General features: G+C 39.6%; 3 protein-coding genes across 3 annotated transcripts; 1 reads left to right on the forward strand and 2 right to left on the reverse strand.

Annotated features, from left to right (window-relative positions):
- Positions 1-1,027: 1,027 nt before the first annotated feature.
- LOC127365810 (ribosyldihydronicotinamide dehydrogenase [quinone]-like) lies at positions 1,028-1,884 on the reverse strand. The gene is given in 5 exon segments (XM_051404301.1): positions 1,028-1,108; positions 1,183-1,313; positions 1,400-1,507; positions 1,510-1,563; positions 1,863-1,884. Coding segments are annotated over 5 exon segments (396 nt in total).
- A 651-nt stretch (positions 1,885-2,535) lies between these two features.
- Positions 2,536-4,021, reverse strand: LOC127365667 (ribosyldihydronicotinamide dehydrogenase [quinone]-like). The gene is made up of 6 exons (XM_051403994.1): positions 3,901-4,021; positions 3,631-3,798; positions 3,414-3,544; positions 3,226-3,339; positions 3,037-3,138; positions 2,536-2,929 (listed from the first exon to the last, which is right to left on the reverse strand). The coding sequence occupies exons 1-6, from the start codon at positions 3,902-3,904 to the stop codon at positions 2,630-2,632; spliced, it is 819 nt and encodes a 272-aa protein (XP_051259954.1). The 5' UTR covers positions 3,905-4,021; the 3' UTR covers positions 2,536-2,629.
- Positions 4,022-13,588: 9,567 nt separating this feature from the next.
- On the forward strand, positions 13,589-17,714 carry LOC127365659 (helix-loop-helix protein 2-like). Its single transcript, XM_051403978.1, has 2 exons — positions 13,589-13,869; positions 14,662-17,714. The coding sequence occupies exon 2, from the start codon at positions 14,682-14,684 to the stop codon at positions 15,057-15,059; it is 378 nt and encodes a 125-aa protein (XP_051259938.1). The 5' UTR covers positions 13,589-13,869; positions 14,662-14,681; the 3' UTR covers positions 15,060-17,714.
- The last annotated feature ends 542 nt before the right edge of the window (positions 17,715-18,256 follow it).

Here is an 18,256-nt window from a genome sequence, read left to right on the forward strand (position 1 = left end):
CCCATCTCATTTCCTCCATACCCAAACAAAAGCTGGTTCTCTGGGAAAAGTGCTCAGCCACTTATGTTTCTGTGTGGAGCCCAAACCTGCTTGGAAGCAGACTCTTTGGTCGTCAGCATGTCTGTATACAAGGTACAGAGCACTTCAGCTTCACCCAGACGGCATCGGACGACCGATTTGTTCAAAACCTAGCGCACACAACTTAGCTCACCCAAACATTCAAGCTAAAGTTTCCACAAGAATCAGCAAGATATGTAGCTTTATTACACTTGCAGAACATAAAGAGCAGTGTTTATCACTACCCCCCAGCTTTGATCTGGCCACTGGGTATGAGTGGTTTCCCCAGGTGGGTTACCACTGTCTGAACAAACTGTTTGACTTCAGCTGGAAAGTCTTCTCCCCGTCAAAGTAGTCAGTGTAAAGGAGAGGGGCATTTCTCCCAAGAGGCCCAGCAGATCTGAAGGGTCAGAACCAGGATATTTTAAGAGATGGGACAAATAGGACAAGATGTGTTTTGAGAGAGCTTTGAAGGCACAATATAAAAGTATTCACTTCCATGAAGTGAGTGAATGTTTGCAAAGCTGATTATTATGTTTTGACTTGCTTTACTCAAAAGACAGAATACTGGTGATTATGCAGACAAATAAATAGAGCCCTAGCTTGAAAATAGAGTATTTTTTTCCAGAAAACCTATTAAAGAAAATCTCCATTGCCAGAGTAACATTTAATGCATGTCTCCATTGAAGCTGCCTAAGTCGTGACAATGTACTGGTGAATTACTTGAGACTTTAGAACATGACAGATATTTGTGTAGATGCTTTATTGCAAGTCAAGTCCTGTATCTGTGTACGCAAAAGCAAAGTCAACCCAGTAATCCAGCCCCTTATGCTTGAATTACCAAGGCAGTACATGGGCCAAGAAGTAAAGTAACAAAGTCAGATTATTATTTTTTTTTTTTTAAATAGGAATCCAAACATTTGATTTCATCCCTTACCTTGAAGATACTCTGGCTGTATTGCTTCTCTTGTCAGAAAGCAAACCCCAGTGTGAGAACCCGGTCAATCCAGCCCTTCATGATTGCAGGGACAGTGAACCAGTACATGGGGAACTGAGAAGTAGGATTTACAGTTAGTTTAAAGCCAAGGGATTTGCACAAACACATTACCGTCACTCAGGCTCTACCTGAAAGATGACAAGGTCTGTCTCAGTGAGTTTGCGTTGTTCTTCGGTGATGTCAGCAGACAGTCGTCCTGCCTCCCATGACAGTTTGGTCTCCTCTGCATAACAGAAGTGATCACAATTCTTAACTTCTCCTGTAGAGATAAAATAAACATTCCTTGTCATTCTGAAGAGCAATCAAAAGCAACTTTTTAAATGTGAGTGAGATATCTCTATATACCAATGATGTCCTCAGCAGTAGCAGTGGCTTTAAACTTCATGGCATACAGGTCAGATACTTCAACTGTGCAGCCCTGAGCTGCTAAAACTTCCACTGCAGCATCTTTGCAGCGTTAAATGACCCAGAGCTCTGGTGGGCATACACAAGAAACACTTTCTTTGCTGCTAAACAAGAATTTAGAGATTAGAATAAGCACACGTTATCAGAAATATTACAATACAAGCTTAATCAGAGTATGAGATGCAAACACTAGAACACACACCCATTCTGAAGTCAGATTTCAATCTTAACCAATGAGCTTTACAATTAGCTGGCGTACTAATGGAAAGACCTGCTCATCCTGAAGCAGAACTCAAGGTTCTGTTTTTATACACCAGGCCTTCTGGCTCAGCTGCACTCACACACAGTTGCTGTCAATCTGCAATCAAGGTCATGAACCAATCAGCTGGCACTGAGGGATTACCTCTCAGGAACCTGGATAGCATTTTTAAATGGGGAGTGGAACATATGCACAGCTGAACGCCAAGAACATGTAGGTTTTATCAGTGAATCCAGCTGTTTTAAGCACAGAATACATTTACAAAAATACATACATCTACTTCAAGGCAATGTGTGCTTTTCCCATTTTAACCCATCCATAAAAAGACAGAATGTATGTTTTTCCGTGTGTGTCTTTGTTTCTTTTATACTGTAACCGTGTGGATATTTTAGAGCATGCGTGTATGTCTGTGTACATGATGTTTAGAAATGTGCCACTCCTGATGTCTTCAAACCACATGAACCAGATGCTGAATATTATGTTTTGACTTGCTTTACTCAAAAGACAGAATACTGGTGATTATGCAGACAAATAAATCTTTATAAGAGCCCTAGCTTGAAAATAAAGTCATTTTTTCCAGAAAACCTATTAAAGAAAATCTCCATTGCCAGAGTAACATTTAATGCATGTCTCCATTAAAGCTGCCCAAGTCATGACAATGTACTGGTGAATTACATGAGACTTTAGAACATGACAGATATTTGTGTAGATGCTTTATTGCAAGTCAAGTCCTGCATCTGTGTATGCAAAAGCCAAGTCAACCCAGTAATCCAGCCCCTTAAACTTGAATTACCAAGGCAGTACATGGGCCAAGTAGTAAAGTAACAGATTTATTTTTTTATTAATCTCTCAGCTTTTATTTCTCCAGACAATAAAAGACAGGCATGACATGCAATGAGTTCCTGCAGTCTTTAGACTCCGGCTTTCATCTGGTTGTTGGGTGGTAGTGGCTTGCCCAGGTGGATCCCCACTGTCAGGCCGAACTCCTTGGTGGCATGTTTTTCACAGACCTCGGGCTTCAGCTGGAAACCCTTCTCCCCATCGAAGCAGTCCAAGGGAGTGAAGGAAAGTGGTTCCTCTCCTAGGAGGCCTTGCAGTCGTGTACGCCAGCCCTCCAGCATGGTGCTGCGTACCTCAGCGGGAGCGTGAGACGGAGCCCAGAAAATCTGAGGGGCCAAAACTTGGAAGCCACAGTAGTGCAGGATGCCATTCTGGAGATAAAAAAAAAAAAAAAAAGTAGTCAGTTGTGAACAGTTATGTTGACACTGTTTACAGCCCATTTAAAGCTTGGTTGAGTCAGTTTATCATGAAGCAGTACCTGTAGTGGCCATAGTGTGACATTCATGTCTCCATTAATACCATTTGCACTGAACATGGACTCTTGAGACCCAGTTGTGAAGGACAGTATAGCTTTCTTTTCCTGTGCAGAAAGCCAACAAGTTAAAAATAAGCTTAATAAAAAAAAAAAAAAAAAATAGAAATCCAAACATTTGATTTCATCCCTTACCTTGAAGATACCCTGGCTGTATCGCTTCTCTTGTGAGAAAGCAAACCCCAGTGTGAGAACCCGGTCAATCCAGCCCTTCATGATTGCAGGGACAGTGAACCAGTACATGGGGAACTGAGAAGTAGGATTTACAGTTAGTTTAAAGCCAAGGGATTTGCACAAACACATTACCGTCACTCAGGCTCTACCTGAAAGATGACAAGGTCTGTCTCAGTGAGTTTGCGTTGTTCTTCGGTGATGTCAGTAGACAGTTTTCCTGCCTCCCATGCCAGTTTGGTCTCCTCTGCATAACGGAAGTGATCACAATTCTTAACTTCTCCTGTAGAGATAAAATAAACATTCCTTGTCATTCTGAAGAGCAATCAAAAGCAACTTTTTAAATGTGAGTGAGATATCTCTATATACCAATGATGTCCTCAGCAGTAGCAGTGGCTTTAAACTTCATGGCATACAGGTCAGATACTTCAACTGTGCAGCCCTGAGCTGCTAAAACTTCCACTGCAGCATCTTTGGCAGCAGCGTTGAATGACCCAGAGCTCTGGTGGGCATACACAAGCAACACTTTCTTTGCTGCTAAACAAAAATTTAGAGATTAAAATAAGCACACATGTTATCAGAAATATTACAACACAAGCTTAATCAGAGTATGAGACGCAAACATTAGAAAACACACACCCATTCTGAAGTCAGATTTCAATCTTAACCGATGAGCTTTATAATTAGCTGGCGTACTAATGGAAAGACCTGCTCATCCTGAAGCAGAACTCAAGGTTCTGTTTTTATACACCAGGCCTTCTGGCTCAGCTGCACTCACACACAGTTGCTGTCAATCTGCAATCAAGGTCATGAACCAATCAGCTGGCACTGAGGGATTACCTCTCAGGAACCTGGATAGCATTTTTAAATGGGGAGTGGAACATATGCACACCTGAACGCCAAGAACATGTAGGTTTTATCAGTGAATCCAGCTGTTTTAAGCACAGAATACATTTACAAAAATACATACATCTACTTCAAGGCAATGTGTGCTTTTCCCATTTCAACCTATCCATAAAAAGACAGAATGTATGTTTGTCTGTGTGTCTTTTTGTTTCTTTTATACTGTAACCGTGTGGATATTTGAGAGCATGCGTGTATGTCTGTGTACAAGATGTTTAAAAATGATGTGCCACTCCTGATGTCTTCAAACCACATGAACCAGATGTGGCTGAGTGATCCTCTCACTCTACTGTTACTGGGCTCCAGCTCTGTTTTCCTTTACATTACTTTCTTCTGAAGAAACAGTTGCCTGCGGTCGAGCCCACTCACGAATGTTGCCCTGTAAAAAAAGAAATAGACTCAGCAATTCACATCAAAGGCAGACATGAGTTGGCACACATCTGGTACCAGAATCAGTCCTAAGTCCCATCTATCCAGCCACTGTGAAGAGGAGGGGACGGGGTTAATGAACAACTGCTACATAATAGCACGTAGGCGCACATGCATGCAAGCACGCCACATGCGAGACATATGGATACGCTTTGTCAGCTATCTGTCCTCCCATTGTCTCTCTTTTTTCTCACTAATTGAGATTGATTTGGGTTTTAAGGGTTGTGAGATACAGGATTTGTCAAACCGCTACATGCATTGTTCAAATTAACAATCATGAGGCATTCTGGTGTTTATGAGGCCGGCTCTTTTCTTTTTACTCTGTGGCCTTTCACACCATCGCCACACTAGTCTTTTGGGAGTTATGTTTGCATTCTTTGTGATGCATTGACCCCAGAGGGATTTGTCGCATTGCATTGTTGCATTGCATGCTTTACTCTCAAGTATGTTTCACACTTTCTACTGCATGTGTCAGGTATTTGGTGTGTGCTCCCCAAGGCACTCATACAAACATAAAAGGAACATCTGCAGCCTATGTTTAGGAGCTCCTTTAAATATAACCACAGTCATGCAATTAAGAGTACATAGGGGCATAAAAAGGTACATACACATAGGTAGAGAGGATCTTGGCTTGTTTGTCTTTATGATAAATGCTGGATAATAATATGAAAATGTAGCCTACAGTGCCATCATATGGCCAATGTGAGGAAATACAGCAATTTGGTCATTTCCAATTATGTCTTGGAGACAAGGCTCAGTCAAAAATAGGGATGTCTCAAACTCTTCTTTTTTGCTCCTGATACTGATCCAACTTCTTAAATGTTCAGAATCTGTTGAGTAAGGAGACCACATCCAGTCCTGTTTTTATTTTAATTATACTTTTGGGTTATTTTTTCACATTAAAATGTCTGGCAGCAGAGCAATTCTGCCTAATAAAACCTGCTTCACATTTCCTCACATTATATCATTATATACAATTTTGCGTAGTTTCCTATAGTTTCTTGTCTAAAACCTGTGGGAAGAGTTGTCATTATAGATCCACTGTAGCAGGAAACTTAGGACTCTTCATTTTCAGCATGAGCAGAAAACTGTAGTTGAGTGGCAATGTTTAGTGAATGTAATAGTAATGTATGCTCTTATTGTTTAATGATTTTGAGCACTGTCTTTTTAGTGATTCCGTACTTACTGCTCATATTATTCCCATGTTCAGATCTTTATACTATGTTGAAGAACTGATCTGTGTCTCCTCTCCTCTTCCTGTGTGCAGTCAGTTTGACCTGAAATGTGCAGAGAGGCCATTAAATATCGTCCTTCATGAGAGAGGCCCTTATCTCTTATCTTTCACACACATAAATAAGAAAACTCTCCTTCTGGAGGAGGGAAGAAAGAATGGGCAACTGTGTATTAATTTAAGGATAAGTGTTAGTCTCTGAGGATGACTCATGAGAATGCAAGCAGAAATATGACTACCACCACACACAATATCTCTCAGTCTGCAAGGGATAGATTTGCAAATTATTGAATGAATATTGCAATAAAACAAAACTGTATTTAATGAATTCACTTTGTTAAAGAAATGTAACACTTAACCTGCTAAATGTAGCAGAAAAACAGGCAAGATGGGGATGCTCATGCTCATCTTGCCACCCGTTCTCCTCCTACTTTTTACCACTAGGTGACGACAGTGTCCAGTTTTGAGATTGATCTGAAGCAGTTTATGGTTTAATTACTGTTTGAAAATATCTGCCAGAGCTTGAGGAGGTTAAGGCCAAAGTGAGTAATAGCCATCCAGATGGTGAGTCATGAATTGTGGCTATATATTGGCAGAAGAGAATCACTGTAAAGCATGCAAACTGCAACCTTTAACAGATTAATGTCACTGATCTAATCACTGGAATGACCATAAGTAAACAGAGCTCCAGGATTTACTGTGATAATTTTGGCACACTGTCAGCACTGCTGCCCAGCAAACTTACAAATTAGATTAGACATTCAAGTTGTTTCAGCTGGAGGAAGTTTAGGTCTTGCAAAGGCTTCAAAACAGTTGCTAAGCAGGACACTTCCTCTCTTGTGTCACTGTCATAACCCACACACAGAAATTCTCTGATTACAGGAGAAAAACACAAATGGGAAGAGGCAGATCTTTAAGAAAGTGTCTCTGTCCCTGTTCCTACTTTCAATGTTAACCTGAACTCTAAGATCAACATAAACACAGACACTGGGTGACAGTCATATCACCTGAAACTCAATACTTTTACTTACCATACGTGTATGATCAGCACTGGACAGGCTAAAGTATGTGTTCCTGAGATTGATTTACAAGAAATACCTGCCATGAATTTACTTCCAAGTAGTTATACGGTATATACTACTCCACTAGAGAGCAGCAATCACCAGTTAGCTCCATGTTGCATCACCTGCAGCAAGGAAACTACCATTTCCCATGACTTTGACATGGTAGCAGCTGCACCATCTTTCGATATTACAAAGTTTGGAGTTGGAAGTTGTAATAAAAGTTTGTGATTGGTAAAAACAGTCAAGAGCTGAGTTTTATACATTTATATCAAACAGCTGCTTCTGTGGTTTCCCCTCCTAAATCCAAAGCTGTTATTATGGTTTTCTAATGAAACAGAAGTGGCCACCAGAGAGTACATCTGGTGTATCCTTAAAAAACTTGAATGAATGTTTATAGCACTGGTTGCTTCCTCAGAAATGCAGCATAGATGACCAAGCATATGAAAAGCTCTTGTGGACCACATGCATTTGTTTATTCTCTGTGGTGGTAATCAACAGCGATGGAAAATTGGATCACAGTCCATGCCAGTAGAGGAACCTTATGTTGCAGTAACTTCAGGTTTTGTGTGAGACAGTGAAAAGTGGGCTGGTTACGGAAAGTGCTAGCAAGCACGCGTCTGTCACTTGTATCCATATGCAATTTGCTTTGTTGACTTATAGATAACATCACATGCAGCTAATCATTTGACACATTTAATTGTAGATAGCTTTACCTTAAAAGTGGGCTGATTGATCCTCCTTAAACTCTTTCATCCTTTTTTCCTTTTTTTTGTCTAAGTTCAAATCTAGAGGAATAAAAAGAGCAAGTGTACAGAGATTAAAGGCCTCTGTACTGTTGGTTCTTGAATGAATCAAAACACATGTTAACTTGCGAGTGCATAACCTTTTATATAAGTCACAGCAGGCATAGCGTACTAATCTCAATGTGGATTATGCTCATTTTCTGGGTGGAAAAGCGTGACTTAGAGTGAAAATATCCCCAATGAGATAGTTCTCAAAATCACAAAATAAATTAAAACATGTTGGAAAGGAACTGAGACAAGATCAAAACAACATTTTCTTTCCATATCAAGGGATTCTCACTCTGATATCTATAAGGATGGAAAACAATGACAGCCTCAAGAGAGTAAAGTGTAATCTAATCTTTCTCTCACCTTCAGTTCCTCACACATCTCTCAGTTTAGATTAATGTTAACATCTCACAATACTTTCTTTATAACTGTGATCAAAGACTGCTCAGTCTGGATTGTCTACTTTCAAGTCAGCTGCAAAAACCTTTTTATAAAATGCTGTGACTGTACATATTGTGTTTAGCTTTGACCTGTGACCAGGTATTTAATCAGTGTGCATTCCTGGCTGATCTTATATCAGACCAATAAATAACCCTCAGTTCTGTTATAAAGGGGCGGGAAGGGTTGTTTTAGCTGACAGATGTGACTGTTTCCCAAAATAAGGAGAGATGCACGCCTCTTCTTGCAAGAAAAACTAAAGCAAAAAAGAAAAGAAGAATGACATTGAGCATTTGCAAAGTAGAAATAAAGAATCTGTTGCTGACAACTTTGTCAATGTTGCATTGTCCTCCTTGTTTCTCAGTTTAAATTGCATTTTACATACTCACTGCCATTGTGGTTATTGATATCCCTTATTGCATTTCACTATATGTTAGCTGCTATACTTCTGCTATACTTCAATGGATCAGTCAATGCAGCATATCCATCTATACTCACTGTTTCTTTTCATACTTCTCCTCTGTCCACATTGGGATAATAAGTCATTTTATTTATTATGTTTGTCAGCTAAGTAGGATTTCCAGAGGCAACACGATGAAGTGATGTTCACTGAGCTGTGACAGCGTCTAGCAGCAAAATGTTGAGTTACATTGTTAACAGAGTGGATGACAGACAAACCTTGTGCATATTTATTTAATGTTACAGCATAGGCATGTACCGAGATAAGAGTCACTGCTTCCAGTGTAAATTCTCTGACTGACATGAAATGCTCCTTCTTTTTCTCTGCCCCTGAGGGGTAAGAAACAGGTGTCCCCTGTCTTACTGAATTGGCTGAGCACAAGTCCTATTTAAGTAGCTAAAATAAGCATCAAATTGAAGTTGCTGCGTTTAAGTTTGAAGGAAATAAGTCTTGAATTTGAACTCAGATGAAAACTCATACAGGCATTCCCCAGTGTTATTCTCATGTGTGCAACAAATCCATCTATTCTGCTTTTCCATTTAAGCTTCTCTTTATCAGTTATACTTTGTAAGGGCTCTGTTTACCTCATTCTGCTTCTCTTGGTTGTTCTCTCGCTTTCTTTACAGTTGGGAATTTAGTGCCCAGGCATGAAAACAAAAGAGCCAGATTGGAATCAAAACTGAATAAAAACTTGCTAAAGTAGCTATACGTGGTAAGAACTTGGTAGCACTTATTTCAATGTCTTAAATGTTTTATTTAATTAAATGTTTATTAATCATTCATATTAGAAACTGTATTCTTCTAATGTGACGTATACTTTCCTGTAGACTAATATGCATATTTTTACAGGTTTAGCTAACATGCTGTGAACTAAGTGTAAAAATAGAAATATTATATTTTACGTGTAATTATTGACAAATGACATATTCCCAAGACATGTCATAGGAAATTATTAAGAATTTCTTGTCACATAAGATAGTGTTTTTCCACAAACTTTATAATTTCTTTTGCCTGCTATGAAATGGACCCTTGACCACAGTATCTAGGAGGATATATATGTTACACAACCTAATGCAAATGCAAAGCGTCACAGGAGTACGTTGAGCTGTCCATGGTAACAATTGAAAGACTTGCTTTTTTGATATTGCAGATCACAACATAACCAATCAATGCCTCGGTCATTGATTCTCAATCGTCTTATACAAAGATGTGTCTTATTTTCCTATCCTGTGGGGTTCTTAGCTGACATACAGCTCAGGGCTGAAATTTTGTCAGATTGTTCAGTAGATTGAGAGGAAAATCACTAATCACTAACTATTTTGATAATTGATTGATCATTGAAGTCATACATTAAGCAAAACGGATAAACATTCTGTTTCCAGCTTCTCAAATGCAAGGATTTGCTGCTTTTATCCGTCATTTACATTGAGTTGGGTTTTGTCTTGACTGGACAAAACACAGAGAATTGGAGAAGATATAGGGCTCAAGTATATCACCAGAATATAATCAATAATCAAAATAAAATTTCTTGCAGCGCTGACACAATCAATCTATTCTTGTTCATTTTGAGCTCAACAAATGCATTATTCAAAGTGTAATTGGTGATGAATGCTTTTGTCATTGACATTATTGTCTTCCTTCAATAATTAATTAAAAAAGATAAAGTGGTTTTGGAAGTTGAGCCAAAAACCTTGAGAAATGCAGCCACACTGCTGTAATGTCTCACCTCTCTTCCCCTCCTCCCCTCCCCCTCTTCCTCCTCACCATTGTAGCCATGGTGACAAAGCTGATCGATTAGATGTCATCTGATTCCAAATCAGCAGGAACAATATATGACAGCAGATGGTAACCAGACAGAGAGGAGAACTGAGGCAGGGGGTGGGAAAAGGGAAAAGGGACCAAATTAAAATTAAACGACTTCAGCTTATTTGCATATACAGTGTGTGATTTGTTGGTAACACATGAGGGTGACAGAAACTGGCAAGTGGACATGATGTAAAAGTGACAGAAAGTAAGGAGGAACAGAAAAGTTGGACTGAAACCTGCAATATATGCAAACACAAACAAACACAAAGGGTCAACATAAACCACCATTGAAAAACAAATTACATCAAATTACATATGCCTTGACATAAAGTTTGAACTAGGAAACATACCGAAAATTATTTAGTTTTACTGTAGGCATAAGTAAAATATTTTGCACATGCATGTTCATTAACACACACAGAAACACGTGCATGCATGAACAGATGAAGAGGAGGAGATCAACATGGGATGCTTGTGGCTCTGGCCTTTAAACAGATGGTGTCCAGACTGAGACAGATGAGGAGTTGGACCCAGGAGGATTGGTGTAAAAAAGGGGGAGGAGAGGACACAAGAGAGACAAGGTGGAGAGTACCAAAGGGCACAGAACCTAAGAGTCCTCCTATGATGTGGTTGTTTTTTGGTGTTGTCCATTAGAGGTCTGGTTTTACAACTGCAGTACAGACACATATCTTTTTTATTATCTTATTTGAATATTTTAATACATTTGGACATCAAATAGATCATTAAAAATGTCTGGGTAAAGGAGCTCTGCTTGCTCACCTGGTAGAGCTGGTGCCATGTGTACCAACGCTGAGCCCCTGCTGCAGTGGTCATGGGTTTGAGTCCGACCCATGGCCCTTTCCTGCATGTCATCCCCTCTCTCTCTCTTCCCCTTTTTCTGTATATCTTGAGCAATCCTGTCAAATAAGACCAATAACCCAATATATATATATATTTAAATGTCTGGGTGGTGTTTGAACTCTTCATGGCGTTACATCATTAGTCCTGGCCAGGTCTCAGCAGTACAGAGTTAAAGTTCTGACAGATGTGGAGGGCAATATCTATTCATTACCTACTGTGAAGCTAGGCTGCAGTCAAAGCTGGGGCCTTTAGATAAAGGACAAAAATTGCTCTTATTGTAAAATGAAAGGTAGATATAATAAAATAAAAATGAAATTGAAATGTGTATATCTCATCCTGATCTGTTGATGCCAATCTGCAGTATCCTCTTTGCTGTTTCTATGAGAAAAAAATGTATCTTAAGATTAGCTGTATTTTTATTTATTTTATTTATTAGAAACATTAATCAACACTGAATAAATTGGAAATGGAGGAGTCATTTGCAGTGCCAAAATGTTTTAAACAGCCAACTGCATGTTTCTATATGGACAGTATTGATTGTTATGGTAATAAATGGTAGTTTTCTTTAGGATGTGCATGATTTATATACTTATAATACAAATATTGAGGATATTTTTAACTGTTAAAATGTTTTTATGGGCAAAAAGGGACATTTTCAGATCTCATAATACTTGTAGCAGAGAGCCAAATTTGCCCAACCCTGTTATGGGATATTAATCTAAACTGTCATTGATTATTACAGTGTTTGGAGTGAGGCAAATTCAAAATTGACCATCAGTGATTATGGTAAATGTATTTGTTCACAACACAATCCTTCATATTATCACATTTATTGGTTTTCCTGGAAATCATATAACCTCATCTAAACCTGTGATGAAATACACAATAGTATTTTCACCATTGCTGTTTTCATTTTTTTTTATAATAAAAATTTACACATATATGATATTGATAAGAGTCTGAGTGCGATCTTGTATTCAGTGGAAATTAAATGACTGAAGTGTTTGAGGCAATTTACACTCCCTATACCTCAATATACAAGACATATCCAAATCAGTGAAACAGCTACATTCCATCAGTCTGAAAAAAAGGCAGTGTAAAAGATGCGTTCACTGCCCTTGAATAATCACTGAGAAAGGCATACAAATACTAATGTTTATTAATAACAATTCTGAGCAATAATCTCATCACATGACACATCTCCCTTCCTGTGATGAGCAACCATACCTAGGATGATATTTCCCAATCGACAAATGACAGAAACGGACACATCTCGGAGAGAATGATAATGATGTTAGCCATATGCCAGGGCCTTCTCAATAACCACACATGATCCCCACTGAACATTTATGGGGCCATTTCTGACGCTGTGGGAGAAAACATTTTCCATCGGCACAGAGGTGGAGGCGATTTGTGATTTACTCACTATGATTATGTTAGTAATGATTAGCACTGACATTTCCCTCTAAGAGATTAGCAGATCAGAAATAAAATGCCAGAGCTGCAATACCACACCTACCACAACATAAACTCAAACTGAACCACAATATCAGGCTTTGGTGCAAATATTGTATATATGTTGCAATAAAAGGTGCTTGACTGAATAACCTTTATTAAATTTGGTGTCCACCTATGTTTTCTTGCTTGGATAAATGAGTTGTTTTGATTTACAGCCCTCACCCTCCATCTCCTAACCCCGTGCCTCAATCAGCACTGGCCCTATTAAAGTGCTGGAAATGGCAAAGCATGTGCTCTGGTGAAATTAACAGCTTATGACCAAAACAAATGTCTGTGGTTCACAGATTGCCAACTATCCACAGGCCCATTTGGGCTTTTAAAACTCTCATCACAAGCTCAGGCTTCACAGATATGATGCGCTCTTTCTGGTGTTTATTGTTTTTTTGTAAGTTTTAATTGGCAGACCAGGTGGATGCATTTTTTAAACAAATTTCACTCGATTTTCTTTCTATTTAGACACAGGTGCTCACTTGACCTTATAATGGGATCTAGGGGGGAAAAAGGCGTCATTGGAAGTAGTTTCACGTCTAGCACACTATAATCAATTTATGTTCATCGAGAACAGGGCTGCTAATAAGTTCACTGGGTTGTAACCTTCAGATCGAAACGTCTGCAAATCAAACAAATCCAACTAATAAAGCTCTGCACGCCCGCAGGCGCGTTTTCAAGCCCTGGGAATGGAAGTGAAAGAGGTTTGGACAACAAACGCTCCCTCATTGTCCCGCTGTGCGTGTCGTCACTTGGTTTTATGGGGAGATAGGGTTGTCTTATCTTGCGCACGACCAGACAGGGTTGGATGGAAGAAACAGACAACAGAGAGCAACAAGCCAAAAAGGATGTGATGCGCACCTGCAGACACCATGACGGACAACAAGGAGGACGAGCGGGAATGCAAAGCTTTTCCACCCGAAGTCAAACCTAAGCCCACGTCCTGTTTTCAGCTTTTTGATTCGACTCAACTTCTTAAAAGCCTAGGCGGCATGGAGGCTGATGGGAAGATAACTTTACCTGCTGGTGCCTGCTCTGGCTGCTTATTAGAGATGAGATGCAGCTTTGTGTGCGATTCTTGAATCGGTTTGCTCTGGGAGGGGGGCTTGAATGTGCAAGGTACGTTTCAATTTATTGTTGTTTACTTATCCTGCACCTCTGCTCAATCTTTGCTCTGATGCGCAGTTGCAGCAAGCTTGAGAGATTAAACACCTAAAAAGCAAGTTCTGCAAAACTTAAAAAAAAATAAAGAAAATAAACCTCCTTCTCGTTTGAAACAGGCAGCACGTCTGCTAAGTAAGATAACCAACACTACTCGGTAGTGTGTTGTGCAAACTGTATTTTCCTTAAACACATAGGGGAAATGCTGCTGGAAACAGTGTTATAATTCCACCCATTTCCAGTGTAGATTAGGTAATTGAACAAGGCAGAATAAAATAATTACCTCACTTGTCACTGCGATTCTTTAATTGTTTTGAGACGATAGACTTTGATTTTAAGTAATCCTTATTTTTCTAAATTACTTAATTAGTCACCTGTTTTTGTAATCTTGATATAATTTCAGGACCTCGGACAGCGCCGGGTCTCTGACAGCAGCAAGTGTGTAGATCCGCCACTAGGGGGCAGCACGAGCCCCTCGTATTTCAGGCTCTTTTGATCCTTTAAATTAATTAATGTGACTACCAAAAGAACGACAACCAGAGCTGTGACAAACACAAGCTGACAGTTATCATAATGGCACACAACACAATATTCCATAGCATTATTGTTTGTATTATTTACTAAAAGTTAGGAAAATATGCCTTATGTTAATGCATTCATGGAAATAATAAAAATAATAAAATCACATTTAATCATAAAGTTGAAGCAGAATAATTTCCCAAACTCTGGGTGTATTTCTGCTGACTTCAGGATCCTCTGAGGACAGAAGCATGATGCTCAGTCCCGACCAGCCAGAGTCCGATCCGCCCTGGGGACAGACGAACCCGGACACCCTGGTGGACACTGTCAACGCGGGTGCACGCGGGTCCGTGCCGGACGAACCCGCGAGTGGAGAGGGCAAGGCGCGCTCCGTGCACGTGCCCGCTCTCAGCAGGGAGGAGAAGAGGCGGAGGAGGCGCGCGACGGCTAAATACCGATCCGCGCACGCCACCAGGGAGCGGGTCCGCGTGGTGGCCTTCAACGTGGCTTTTGCGGAGCTGAGAAAACTGCTCCCGACGCTCCCACCGGACAAGAAGTTGTCCAAGATTGAGATCCTGCGACTGGCCATTTGTTACATCTCCTACCTCAACCACGTGCTGGATGTGTAAGGTGCGAGGAGCAGCAGGAGGAAGGACTGAGGATGAGGAGGTCTGTCTGTAACCAGCCACCACTGCTGAATGATTTCTGGAAGCAGCGACAAAGGATGCTGACAGGACTGGAGGAATACCCTATGGGGTTATAATGGAGCGGCCCTGTACACAGACACACTGCTGTGCATCCCAGCATTAATGGGAATATCACGTTGCTTTGTCATCATGGGGAACTGTTCAATATTCTTACTGTCCTCACAAGGATGGGGAAGAATGTGGAAAGCCAAACTACTCAAACTTTGCAATGCCTGACCTTAAATTAGCTGCCTATATCTGTTGTGAATTTGTTTTCTGTTTGCACCATTTTGTAAATATATTTATTTAAATTACACAAAAAATAGCCTGCTGGACTTTTGTGTGCTTTTATGTGGGATTCAGTTGCAGCTGAAATTCATACATTGTAAATAAACTGTTAAAAAGATTTAAAAGCCTGTTTAAAGCTATTTTGATCTCTGTTATTTATTGCTGAAACCAAGGTTTTTTGTAAAGGCAAAATCTTATTTGTAGGCCTTATTAGGTTCATCTTGAAATATGTCTTTGAAAGCATTTTGCAGGTATTTATGATAATACCTTCCGTTTTTTATTAGTAAAGCTATTAAGGGAAGCTGCCATACAAGCTGTTCCTCTGCCCCATATAGGTATGGTTTTTGCTGGGGTTTCTCTCCCTCTGGATGTGGCAGGTGTTTCTCCAGACGAACCATAACAACCATATTATTGGTTATCCGTCTGCCTCCTCTCTGGGGATACACACACAAATGCACATACATACAAATGAGACAGTGATGTTAAAGTATGCAAGACACAACCAAAAATCCCTTGTGGTACTAATTCTAATTTTATGTAGCAGTGATGAACTTATACTGTAGGTGAAAGTGGGCCAAATACACACATTTTAGAGTATTTTCGAACAGTGTGTATGTTGTGTTACATTAAGTGTGCATGATTGTCTTACTGTCAGCAGCCCAAAGTTGAAGTCCCAATGTTTCGTAACAATAGTACAACTTTTAATTTTAAACGACAAGAAAGAAAGACGTAGTAGTAAGTTTTGGGCCAGTGTTTGTGGATTAATGTCAGCGTGATTTGGATATTTGGATAAATAATCTTTAACTTTAATCTAAAATAGTAAAACCGTCCCACCACCACATTTATTTATTTTTTTTGGAACCTGCCTTCATATTTCCTGATGCTGTTAAATGTTTGTTTACATCATTAATATCTGTCAAGCAGCACAATTGGCCTTTTTTGTCCATTAATTTAGTCAAATGAGAATATAAATACATTACAAAAATGAATAATTGAACATTAGTGCTTTTATATTTTGGTATGATATCAGGCAGTGGATATGAACTCCTGCTTTCATTCCTCTCTCCATTAGTCAGACGCTGCCTGCGCTCCTTCTCTCATCCCTTTATGCGAGTCTCTGCGGTGTAATGTGGCCCAAGGGGCTCGAAGTATTGTTCATGTCCACTCCAGCAGCAAGAGTGACAGCCCTTTGTCTACACATTACACACACTACACACTTGTTCTACACACTGGATACAATAGGTATGTTGGGAAGTAGAGGGAGAGAGGCCAAGCCTAACATCAGATTTTAAGATAAATGGGGCAGGGAAAGTTGTAAAGCCCATACAAAGATGGTTATTAATATTCTGGATAGTTTTAGCCAATGTGGGTCAAACAGTAAAACTAGGGAAGAACTGTAGGCTGTTTGTCTCCATACAGCCGTGTCACACACTCACAGCATCTGCAAATTAGACTTAAATATTGTCTTTGCTTAATTTACTTTCATGCATGATTAGGTTTGGAGTTGTGGTTTGATGTTATTCTGGACATCCCCTCTTTAAATGTCACGCTTCTGACATAGTTTACCAGTTTGGTAAAGACTTGTGTTTGGAAGGAGCAACACTGCCCTCCGATGGAGTTTCATAGAGGGAAATCTGACTGTAAAAAGGTCATATTCACTTTTTTTTTATAGCCATGGCCTCTGTGGATGTATATTTTAGAGGGGACCTTGCACATTGTTGTTTAAAGAGGCCTTTTCAGAAATATAGATTAGAGACAATTGTATGGGTATGTGTGTTTGTATCAATTATGCCTCTATGCTCTGCTGAGTTATTGTAAAGACTTGTAACAGTCTTAATGTGTGTCCTCTAGGCACAGTCTCTCTGTGGCTTGTTTTTAATTTACTTTTATCACCGCCTAAGCCAAGTTATGGCCGTGGGGGAGGGAGTTATTCGGGTTCAGATGATATTAAAGGTTATAAGCTGCATGTTTTGTGTGTGTCTTGAGCCATTGAAAACACTGCTTTATTTCATTTAGTAGCTGTTCTGGAGCTTTCGATCACTTGAGATTCATCAGCAGATGGAAGTTGTTATGAAATTGTAGATTTCCATTTTTATTCGTGTTGGGTTAAACATGAAATGTGAGCTGTTGAAGATCAAAAGCTCTGGAACAGCTGAATTTTTTTTTTTATCTTTTTGTCAAGTGCTGTTTTTGAGGTCAAAAATAATCTTTAAAGCTCCACACTCCTATACTGTGTATTAGTGATATTTAATTTTTTTTATCTTGATGCAGTAAATAAAATGATGTAGCAAACATCTGTTGAACATTTAATGAAGGTTTTTTTTATTTTACCTTGGCCTGTGTGCAACAGTGACCCTTTTCATGATAGATTTTTTGACACATTTTCATTTTGTCTCTTATAAAAGATATAAATTAGCCAGTTTATAAAAATCACAAGGAATCTATGGCCGATTTATGCCCTCCACCTCCACACAGTTTCTGTCTTTCTGTCACAGTCCACAGGTGACGTGTCTGTGTAGTCTATGTTGCTGGCTCAAAATACAATAACTGCTGTAATATTGGCTCTATTGTGGTATGGTAATACACACAAATGAATCCAGGAATATGCACCTTTTGCCGTGGTATTGGCTGACATAATGAAGGTCTTAAAACCCATATGGACCCTCTTTTCAAGACAGCCTCAAGATTAGGTACTAAAGCAGGATCCACCTTAAAGCCATAATCGTGTCAGTAGCTTGCTTTAGTGCACACCAAAACAGAATTACAAATACCACAAACCAGCTGCCATACAGCGAACTTGGTGGCCTGTGATCCTGATTCACTTCCTGGTCAATAATCAAGTTTCGCAGGTG

This window comes from Dicentrarchus labrax, unplaced genomic scaffold (genome assembly GCF_905237075.1).
Source record: "Dicentrarchus labrax unplaced genomic scaffold, dlabrax2021, whole genome shotgun sequence".
NCBI classification, from domain to species: domain Eukaryota; kingdom Metazoa; phylum Chordata; class Actinopteri; family Moronidae; genus Dicentrarchus; species Dicentrarchus labrax.